General features: G+C 34.2%; 1 protein-coding gene across 1 annotated transcript; it reads right to left on the bottom strand.

The window, feature by feature from the left end:
* Positions 1–7202: 7202 nt before the first annotated feature.
* Positions 7203–12506, bottom strand: LOC117326239 (SPRY domain-containing SOCS box protein 3-like). Its single transcript, XM_033882913.1, has 4 exons — positions 12202–12506; positions 10568–10755; positions 10054–10282; positions 7203–8738 (listed from the first exon to the last, which is right to left on the bottom strand). The coding sequence occupies exons 1-4, from the start codon at positions 12431–12433 to the stop codon at positions 8383–8385; spliced, it is 1005 nt and encodes a 334-aa protein (XP_033738804.1). The 5' UTR covers positions 12434–12506; the 3' UTR covers positions 7203–8382.
* Between the last annotated feature and the right edge of the window lie 54 nt (positions 12507–12560).

Raw genomic sequence — 12560 nt, forward strand, 5'->3', positions numbered from 1 at the left:
AGAATTGAATACTCTTCACAGATAGATAGGTCTTAACCTTTACTAAAACTGAATTTCACGATCCTGGGGTCTCACGTTTCCCCCTGGGGAGGGGATAAACTTTACTATAGTTTATATAGGGAAATCACATTTTTCTGAAAAAGGTGACATATAGGTATAGTAACACTATGTCTGGGTCTGCCAAATGGTTTCTGTGCGATAACTGGAGTTCCCTTGGGCCAATCAAACTCAAACTGTATAGTGCTTCCTTATAAAAACTGGTTGCATGGGATTGCTTTTCAGGTTTGAAGGTCAAAGGTCAAGGTCAGTGTTACTATAAATAGAAAATTTGTTTCCATGTGATAACTTGAGTTTTCCTTAGCCGATCGGACTCAAACTTCATCAGTGCTTCCTTACCTAAAGTGCTTGCTTAGATTGCTTTTCAGGTTCAAATGTCATTGTTACTATAAATAGAAAATAGGTTTGCTTGCGATAACTTGAGTTCCCTTGGGCCAATCAAACTCATTTAACTTTGTATAGTGCTCCCTTATCAAAAGTGCTTGATTGGGATTGCTTTTCAGGTTTGAAGGTCAAGGCCACTGTAAATAAACAGAAAATCTGTCCAGTTCCCTTTGGGTCAATCAACCTAAAATTTCATATACATGAAATGTAGTGCTTATACTGGTTTCTGTATGAAAACCACTTCAATTTTGCATGAAACTTTTTTGATTTGTGGAGATTGAAACATCTTCATATATATGAATAGCTTACTTTTAGTTATGGAGATGGGAATGCACTAGATTTAGTGGAAAAAATATGTTTTCTTAATGTCACATACCTGTTAATATCATGTTTCTGTCTGACATATGCAACATGATATATAAAGAGGAATGCACTGTATCATTCATGAGTTCATTCATTGCATGGGAATCCATCCGGCAAATCATACAAATTAAGCTTGGAATAGATAAAATGAATATCCAAGCTGTTTTTTTTTTAAATTCATCTCCTAGTTTGCTGGGCAGGCGACACATCCACTTTCGTGGAATTCTTGATTAGCATTATTTGTTCCAGTTGCCATTGGAAAAAATACTTGACCCCGAGGGATTTATGGCCCGGGAGCATCCTGGAGGAAATTTTTTATAAATGGTGGATCTGCAGGAGGGGCATTTGTCAGATCCTTTAAAACCTTCCTTCTGTAGAAATGACACGATTTTGTCCAAATTTGGTCTTATGCATACTTGGGTAGAGTGCAACCAATCTTGTATAAAATGGGTCAGGCCCAAAAGGTCAAAAACCAATTCGAAAGGATTGAGTCCATTTCTGGTCAGAATCATCCTTACAGAAAAGGGTTATTAAGTATAAGTAATGCGTCTCTGCCCTCTGGGGCCATAGGGGTGGGTCCAAAAGGGCTAATTTAGCAAATTTTAAAACCCTGCAGGAATGAAAGGATTAGGTCCATTCAGTTGTTCAGAACTGATATCAATTCATGCCCCTCCTGGGGAGCCACACTTCTCTTTTATACAATATTGGATCTCCTTTCCTTTGCCCAATACTGCTCCAAACAAACTTTCATCAAAATCCATTCAGTCATTCTGGACTACCAGTAGTAGCGGTTTAAAGGAGATGTTGATGGACAGACGCACAGACAGACACTGTCCCATGATATAAGCTCACCAGTCCTTCGGACCAGGTAAGCCAAACTTACCCCCGACTATTCATTCATCAGACCTTGAATATATTAGTAATAAGATATGTCAACTTGATACACTTAGTCTATACCAATGTTTTTGTTGAAACTACTCGGTCATACCTCGAGAATTGCCTTCTAACAATGGAGTATGCCAGAGGTCTTGTTTTCTCTCCACCTTTTCTAACTGCTAAGATTATTTTCAAATTATGTAAAATATATATATTCCACCTTTTATACCTACCGACAGAAACTATTTATTGTAATTTTGTTAATACTAAAACAATACATTCACAGAAAACCATGCTAAACCTGCATTCATTACCATGAGACACCATTGTGGTTGTACAATAGAGGTACTACTGTCAATATGCACAGTTTTTCACTTCTCGGAAAAAAATGTGTTTTATGATTCCCATTCTTCAGTGTGTAAATGATGTATGGTATCACAGCTTCATGGCACATGGCAGAAAACATAACAAAACAAGCTATAACGTATTCCTATTGTTTATTAGACAATACCACTTGAACTCGCGTCTCTATGCAGCATAGTGTCAATGTAAAAACATCATGTAAATCTTACACATGGAAGTGGACATTATTAATCAACATTATCTATAGTACAAAAGGCAGTGCACTAAGTTTTCTGATCACTTTAGCACTGGTTGGAGGTCAGTAGCAATAATACAATTTAGACATTAACATTACAGCCAGTGTTAGAAAGTGATATTGTAATTTGAGCTTGTATGATATTCATTTCATCTGTTCGTCCACATTCAATAACTGCAAACAATCGGGTATTGATTTGTAGCATTGAACTAATTTGAATCTTGATGGCAATACCTTGTAAAAGAATAGGTGCTGGAACCAATATATAAAATTCATATAGAAGTTACCAATAGGTGGCCCCAGCGGGACCATTCTACGATGCATGGCCAGACTGACTGGTATCAATATACCTATTCCACTGACTCGTTTATAAATCTGTTCCACGCACTGTCGCCTAAGGCCACCATACAACATTACAACAGTGCGTCAATGCTGTCACAAACGTAGAAATCATAATTCCACATTATAATTCTACGGCCTGCAAAATATAGAGGTACTCCATTTGGTGACCCTGCATGCACTCACCGCAAATCCTCTGCACCCACTTCATTTTTTTTTCTATTTCAGGTATCTATGGCGGCCATATCCTAGCTGTAGAGCAAATGTGGAACTAAATCAAGACAAACGAACAATGTTGTACATAATATTGTATAAATGTATAGATAATTGTAGATAAGCAATATACCTGTGAAAGACATTACTTTGTCTTTCCCTTAGGAAAGCTAGCTTACACATGTAGCCAAAATCTTAATTGCCATGCTCTGTTCCTCTGGCTTTGAGATTTTCCAGTCCATGGATCATACACATGAAAGATTCAAACAGAAATCCAGCGGTGCCATTAAACTGTCATTGGCTGTTGTTAAATCAAAATTTAAGGGAAATACTTAATGAAATGAGAACAATTTTCCACAATGCAATTGAGAGTGTATTATGATATTTTTATTGACATGATCACACCAATAACCTACTTCAGTATTGTCACTAGGCTCACTATTGATACTTAACACTGTAGGGACAAGCTACATTTCATTGTAATTCACAGATGTCATCCAAATCATAAATGATACTATACTTCTGATGTTTATGGTTTAGTGAGTGTGTTTCAGATTTAAGGGTCATCTATATAGCAGAATAGTGTTGAATTTCAAATACGAATAAATACCTAAAGATTTGCACAAAAAATGTGATGTAATATACCAAAATGTTTGTTTGGACATGTAGCTTCTTACAATCACCAATCATATGCTATAGATGCTACCAGTTTCTTCTATAGAGTAACTTTGTGGTAAGATGTAGCATGGAATAATTCTAAGTCACGCAAATGATCAAACCTGAAAAATAGCCATGCTGTTATGTTCACAAGTGTCTATAGCACACGGTAGGAGCATTTGTTTGACCGGATTTTACTGTATGTACGTATAAACACTTATTTTGTTTTGACCTTGAAATGCAAATGGCGGCTGAGAATAATATTACATAAATATGGCTTAGAGGAGGCATTTCAGTTAATAACAATACTCCTAAATCGTACTTTTAAGACATCTTATCATAGTAACATGAACATTTTGAAGTCAATTTGTTAAACTGGTGAGTTTGGAACCTTTTTCAGAAATAGGCTTATTTTACCCCAAACTCAATGGTTGAACATTTTTCCATAAAAGCAGTCTTCTTGCCACATCAAGAATACTTTATATTGTCTAATAAGAGCATTTTTGATGTTTTAAATACCTCCTAATATGCCATATTTGTGTGATATCACTCACGACCGCCATTTGCAATTCAAGGTCAAAATAAAAACAGCGTTTATACATATAATAACGTCAAAGCTGGTCAAACCAATGCTCCTATTTTGTGCTTTAGACACTTGTGAGTAAAACGACATGGCAAGTTTGTGTAATATATGGGATGCAAATGAGTTAATTATGTCCCCCTGAAACATGCATTTTTCTTACGTTTTGTTGAAATTTACAAACAGCTTAACAAATTACATGTCAATAGCAAGTCCCACGGTTTGCCATGATACATACTAAACGTTCATCATGTTACTTCTGTGACATTGCACCATAATAGGGATTTATAGGCCTGTAAAATATCAATGTTTTGACTGGATTTGCTGTTTAGATGCCCCTTAACTTCAACAAAAGATAATTTTGTCATACAGCTCATCAAAACACAGTTGAGAAATGCATACTAGGTAACATTGGCACACATTTCAAAATGTCAAGTCAAAATACACCATTGCATCTTTTTAAAGAGTTTTATTTGAGTTTTACTGCATTTCAAGATTTTATCAAAATTTCATCCATACCAGGTTATCAAAGTTCCATAAGCCTTACTAATGTTGCTTTAAAAAATGTTGATGTTTTTAGAAATGCTACAAACAAACCAAATTCTTTACTATGTAATAAAGAAAAAATCAGAAAAAAATACAATGACCAGACTAGGACTCTGACCCTGGACCTCAGAACCCTAGGATAGATGATCTTATCATTTGAGTCATCCGACATTCATCCCAGTTCAGTTTCGCTACACTTATTCTATATAATGATGTTTAACCTACACTTCACATTTTCCATCCTCACTGGTCATTTTGGGTTTCTGGAAAGGTACACATATAACAATGAGTTTGATACTAAGAAGAATCATTGTGATTTATAAATTCACCCTCTTTATTGGTCATTCAATTTCATATTTCCTCTACGAAGCTGCCTTAAAACTGATTTTCAGTGAAAATGTACTGACCATGAGCAGTTGAATGAGAACTAAGTGTTGAGATTACAAATAGACATTGCTCCAAATAGATTATATCAATAACATCATACATGGTATTCATTAATATCACAGAAACAATCATATCATATATATTTTCCTCACACTTACTAATGTATCAGCCAATATCCTTTAGATAATTGCAACTACATCACTATACCTTGTGATGTGTGGGTGCAATTCTACAAACTAAGCCTTTTTATCAATTTCAAATTAACAAAAAAAAAAAATAAATAAATAAAATAGAAGATTAATTTATGTGGGTGAATACACCAATTGCAACAGACAGGCCTTAACGAGTTACATTCCCGTTTAATTTATCTCAAATCATAATTTGCAAGGATTAAGAACACTTTGAAATTGTCCCTTGTAAAACTGAAAAAAAATATAAAAAGAAAACAAAGTACTGGTATTGAATCCTAGAAGTGACAAGTGAAAAGCTATGATGAATGCATTTCTTTGTTATAACGCTTTGCTTAGTAAATAGGAAAACCACTCCAAGATAGTAAACAACCTATGAAATAAAAACTCTTCCAAAGAGAAAATTCAAAGGTTACATATCAAAATAGCAAGAGTGTAATGTAGCTACCTCTTACTATATATCTCTCTGAAAGATCTTACAGGCAAACAAGAGTGGGCAAGATAAAAAAAAACAGCATTTTATATCCTAAGGTAATATCATTTATTTTCCTACTCATGTCAAATACAGTTACTTACCAAGCATAACAGGTTTTTCCAGTTTTCACTTATTTACTGCATATCTATCCTGTAATAAGCTGAGAGAACCAATATATTAACTTTGATTCAATTACAGGACATCACATTGTTATCTGACTGACGTAGATAGGGGTACGTTCAGTACCAGGTACTAGTTTACTGATGTGTAGGGGTTAAGAATTAAATCAGTCATGCATACATTTCATAACTGTGTTTTAGTGTATACATGTAAATGTTTTGAGTATAAATATAAATGTATGTGTTAACAATGATCAGTTTGAATCTGAAAACAACATTATAGCAATTACTAAGTACACCTTTAGCCCTAACCTTGTCAACTTAACAGAGTATGTCAACACATGTTATACATGTAACTTGTTATTTATGTTTTATGTAGGAACTGTCAGAATCTAACCCAGAGTATATGGTACATACATAATCATGCTACTTTATTTACCATCTAATTAAAATTTGTTATTCTTTGTCACTTCTGAGTGATAATATAAAACATCGAATTTTAATTAGATAGTCTAACTGGATTTCACATTTCAGAGCCAATCCATACAGGTAAATAAAACAAATAAAAATACAAATGTTACCAAATAAATAACAGCAAAATAAATGTGAAACATATACAAAAAAACCAACAGACTTCATCATTTTCTAAGGAGCAAGACATTTTACATTAAGGTTCCATGTTCGTATTTTTCAAATACTTAACATCATGAGCGATACATTTACTTTCCCTCCATGAAAAGAGACTATGTAAATGTTGATGGTGTGTGAGGTTCTAACATCTATAATTAAACACATGTTTACCAGACTATCAGCCTAGGAATGTTAGCCAATTAAGCACCTACATCACATGTAGCTGTCACATGTTTGTGCTTACAATGAACATACACTAATACATGTAGATGAGTGTTCTTGAGAATACATCACATTCACTTTCAAATATGACACAAGCACAACTTGCATTAGGGATCATTGTAATTTTAAATTGCCAAGAACAAATCTATCCTGATTTGACAGTAGGGAGAGAGAAATGGGTGACAGACAGGTAAGGATTACATTGTGGGCAATGCAAAAGGTAACACAGGGATATTCTACTGGAAAACACAGGCACCTGAGATGTTAAGGGATAATGGAAGGCCATGGTATTAGTCAAACTAAACAAAATACTTTCTTTACCGATCTAATTAAAATCAAGATGGTCATTCTCACTACGTTACATGAACATCTAACAACATCCCATAAGGGTCCCGTTAGGGTGACCTCTGAAATGTGTGTTTTTCACTTTCAGGGCGAATTGTCAATTCGTCGATGTCATCGAAGCAAAACATTTCGTCACAGCATGCATCTGAAGCAAACCATTTCGGCACATCATGTATATAGCTATATGTTTTGAGGGACGAAATGACTTGAAACAAATTGACAGATTATACAAGCTATGCACTCTAGTCATGCTAATTCGGACATATAAAATTCACTCCCAAGATTCTGGAAGTAGTTATTTGATTGGCTGATCCAAAAGGTCACCCAGACGTGACCCTTTATGAGATGTTGTTAGATGTTCATGTAGCGTAGTGAGAATGACCATCTAGATATTAATTAGATTGTTTCTTTACCAGAGTTTACATAGAATATACATTTCATGTATAAAAGTTACAGTGTGTAATTATTTCAAATCAGTGTACATGTACTATGTAACAAATCTAAAAACATATCTTAAAATGAATAACGGACTTTATAATTGGCAATATTTCATAACTGATATGATTTCCACTGTTTTTATCAAAATATCTTACTTCTCCATTCAAACCCATGCCCATATATATTCTCCTTTACATTAACTCAGTTTAAGGATCATTATACATAAATTACATTAACTCAATTTTAGGGTCATTACATTAACTCAGTTTTAGAATCAGTACATTAACTCAGTTTTAGAATCAGTACATTAACTCAGTTTAAGGATCAGTACATTTACTCAATTTTAGGGTCATTACGTTAACTCAGTGTTAGGGTCATTACATTAACTCAGTTTTAGGATCATTACATTAACTCAGTTTAGGGATCATTATATTAACTCAGTTTAAGGATCATTACATTAACTCAGATTTTGATTCATTACATTAACTCAGTTTTAGAATCATTATGTTAACTCAGCTTTAGGGTCATCAGAGAAGTAATAAATTCAGAAGGTTTTGCTGCTAAAATTATAAATATTTGTGAAGGGGCTTCACCCTTTTAAGTTTACAGTTTTGTAACCTAAAGGACATGGAAAAACAGAAAATCCATATAATTTGTATCCACTTTGAATCCTAAGAGAGGAAGTTTGACTTGATTAAAATGAGGTTAGAATTTAAATACCAGAGCAAGAATATGGTGTCATTTGTAAATCTACCAGCCTAGAACAAATGAAATCTGTTTTTAAACATAATTTGAAATGCTAAGCACCATACCTGCACACATAAAATCAACAGTTAGTTTAAAATCAAATTTTAAACACAACTTCAGTAATATGCTCACTTAAAATGAAATGCTCAATGAAAGCAGACACAGCAAGATTGTCTCCCTTTGCTGGTCAAGAAATGTATCAGAGAACTAGCACTTTCTCACTTAAGTAACATTTGTTTACAATTGCTTGGTCCCGCCATATCATCAGGTCCATCATTTGTCCTCTTTTTGGGTTTACGTTTTTGTCCTTTGTCTCGTGGTGGCATTTGTGGTGGGCATGGCTGGAGAAGCCAGCTCACATTGTTTTCTAAAAAGTTTTTAAAACCAGGTGGCAGGTTGATCACTTTTAATACATCTAAGTGATTCGGAATGACCTTGCGAAGAACTTGGCAGCACATAAACTGGAGGGAAGTTGGAAAAGAACAACTACGAATGACCTTCATGCCACTGCGTGCAGCTGTTGATGATACCATTGGGTAAAGAATTTTACCATGGAGACCAGTGTATGCCACACCTACAACAAAAATCATCCCCAATTATTTTTTTAGCAAATGCAGTCAATGAATGTAAAGACCAGCTTCAATATTTGCTGAATGATATTTGCTGAAATGTATCATTTCAGCCTCAAAAATTATGGTACATAAAAATTAAGACAATATTGGTCAATGACACAGTATATTGGTATACATGTATACCCAGTACATGTACTTCTAAATTATGTCTACACTTTATTTTGCCAAACACTTTTAAAAGGGAATTCAAACATAAAATAAAACATGAAGTCAAAAGAATGTGCATTCCATACCTGATTAATTAAGCAAACAATGTGAAATATTTTAATTCAATAAAGCACAACTGTATTGCAAACATGTCTTGGTTCTCTGTCTTCCATTATAAAGGGGAACTGTTCAGAGGAGTATGCTTTCAAAACCTTTACCACGAATCTCACCTTTTGGGCACTGTCCCATTGAGGAGATACATTTTTCCCTTATACAAAACCAACTCCAAATTCTCATGAACAAAGTGTGTTTCAGCAGAAATCTGTTAACACTCATATGTACAGGTTGTACATATATGTACAATGTTAACACTCATACGTACAGGTTGTACATATATGTACAATGTAGTTATATCTTTGATCATTTCTAACAACATGAATGTATTGTATACCTGGTATAGGATCAGAGTGTCATTCTTACCTAACCTAATGACCTCTCGTACTTGAAGGTGTGGTCTATCTCTGATGTCAATTTTACCTAGTGGTTCCAGCTTTCATAGCTTATATTACCGAGTGGTTCCTATTTCATAGCTTATATTACCGAGTGGTTCCTATTTCATAGCTTATATTACCTAGTGGTTCCTATTTCATAGCTTATATTACCTAGTGGTTCCTATTTCATAGCTTATATTACCTAGTGGTTCCAGCTTTCATAGCTTATATTAACTAGTGGTTCCAGCTTTCATAGCTTATATTACCTAGTGGTTCCTGCTTTCATAGCTTATATTACCTAGTGGTTCCTATTTCATAGCTTATATTACCTAGTGGTTCCTGCTTTCATAGCTTATATTAACTAGTGGTTCCTGCTTTCATAGCTTATATTAACTAGTGGTTCCAGCTTTCATAGCTTATATTACCTAGTGGTTCCTGCTTTCATAGCTTATATTAACTAGTGGTTCCTGCTTTCATAGCTTATATTACCTAGTGGTTCCTGCTTTCATAAGCTTATATTACCTAGTGGTTCCTGCTTTCATAAGCTTATCTTATCAAGTAGTTCCTATTTTCATAGCTTATAATTCCTAAAGGCTCCCGCTTTCATAGCTTATATTACCTAGCGGTCTCCTGTTTTTGTAAAATGAGAGTGTTCCATGCCACATGTCCAGGTGAATTCCAATAATGGAACCCTGTCCAAACTTTGATGAATACTGTTCCTTGATACTTCGATGCTGCCTCATGCCCGTGTAGGACAGTCCCCATGACTCTGAATCCTGGCCAATCATACTACAGAACATGTGGCGACACTTGTTCAGATCAATGTGGGCTGTACAAACACCAACCATCTGAAACATATCATGTTACATATTTATAAATGGGTATCCTCTTTCACTTCAAAAAAGTATAGCAAAAACTACAGAATTTGTCAAATAATATATACAAAATTCAAATTTGTCATCTGCAAAGGAAGCAACTTTTCCAAATAATGTATGTAAGAAGGACAATGCATTTTAGGGAAAAGTTTTTTTTTTTTTTCAGTTTATCAGGTGGGTAATGTGAAATTCTAATATTTGTTACATGAACAAAGCAAGTCAATAGAATAAAACAACGATTGATATTAATTTTCTAACCATATCGGTGCCATACACTGGTGTCGTCATTTTAATCTCCCAGTAGTACTGCTCATTCTTGAGTGGCAGTGTGCCACGTACAGCTGCTGTGCCACAGCTATAGTCGATATGGAACATCACCTCCCTCATATCATCCTTAACATAACTGGCTGCAGACTTGGTTTCATCATCCCAAATCCATTCAAAATCTGAAAATTGTCAATTCCAATAATTATGAAATTTTATTTTCGACATTAAATTCAACACTGATGTTTAACAAATACTGAATAAATCAAAGCCATTTTATCTGAAAAATTAATATGATGTCCTCAGATTTTTATAAATTCACTGTAATGTGAATTTTTATTCACTTATAATAATGACAGACTTTATTTTAAAATGCTGATACATGTTTAGCCAAATGCTTATCTACCATCTGATCCTCAATAGTTAGAAAAACATATCATTTGTAAGTTAAACAGCACATGGCAAATTGATGGAGTACACATATACCAATAATGAATAATTTTAGAAACATATGTCATTTATAATTAAAATTATCTTGAACTGTAACACAGCATTTGATCATGATCATTCAATTGAAACAATTTGTAACCTCTATAATGGCAATACATTTTCTGAAAACTTCTTATTGTATTTACTGTAATTATTGAATTTATGACCCTTTAGGCTTTAAGACTCATTAATGTATTTGTTTTCCGTTTTCCCCCACCTGCATTGGCAATAGCATAGTCCTATTAAAATTTGTTAATAGCTGAATTCTTCAACATTTATGCATCATTTAGGTCATTTTTACCAAATGTTACTCTAATCATGTAATGTCTAACAATCCCTTTTATACATTTTCATACCTATTAGAGAGCAAATTCTCTGGATCCTTTGGATGCTATTTAAACCATATACATCTAGTTTGTACATGAGCATTACAGCATCAAGACACAGAACAGGCCAAAAAAACAAGCAATATGCCATCACATGTACAGTTCTCCACACAAACACAAGAGGTGTACAATACATGTGTAAAATCATAACATGAATAGGAGAAGCTGAATGGATAAAGGGAGACAATTATATAACTTGATGAAGATTATAATTTAAAATGAAAATGATGGCATGTATACTTAAGATTAGTGGCTGAAATATGAAATTTGAGAAGTAATACTTTGTAAGCATGATAATACTACCCGCAATATTTTTTTTCAAAAATGAACGTTGATTTATTTTAAATTTCAAGGCTAGTTTATGAACTGTAGTGCTGTTAAATTCGAAAACTATTAATATAACAATTACCATGTACTGAGTCTGGTGTAGAGGGTACATAATCCTATACCAAAAATGTATCATTAAATTAAATTAAAATATAATATAAGCTCAGCTACCTATAGAGATAACCACTCTTTAGCTTGATTGGTTGAATACAAGACAAGTAAACCATTAGCCCTGGGTTCGATCCCTAGTGGAGACGTTGAAATGAAATAGGCCTATAATTTATCATGCTCTCTGTTACACTTTAGCAAGTGATCAGGAATTTATATAATTAATACACAGCGAAGGAAATTTAACAGACAAGGACAGATGTAATGCATAAGATCTGGAAAGTAAATGACCATATACAAAATTGCATGGTAACGTACACGTGTCATCTTCTCCACACTTGCAAGATTTTTCTAAACCTTTCTTGTAACATTCGCAAAAAGCATCCCCTTTCAGTTTCATATGCGTCTGCCTTGCTGAAGTAATATCCATTTCATCTTCAGACTGGTCTGTACTAGCGTCTTTGTCACTCTCCTGTGAATCTAGCGACTCGGACAAGGAGGGGGACTTAGAGCATGATGCTTGCTCTTCTTGATCACCGTCCCTTTCCATTACATATGATGAAAATCGGGAGAAAATGTCAGATTCACATTTTTCATCCAAAAGTCATCGACGCCATGACAGAGTAAGCGTCCAAATGAGTCGGTTCCACGAAGTATTAATGCTACTATGCGAGTCA

The sequence above is a fragment of the Pecten maximus genome, chromosome 1 (assembly GCF_902652985.1).
Source record: "Pecten maximus chromosome 1, xPecMax1.1, whole genome shotgun sequence".
Classification (NCBI taxonomy): Eukaryota; Metazoa; Mollusca; class Bivalvia; order Pectinida; family Pectinidae; genus Pecten; species Pecten maximus.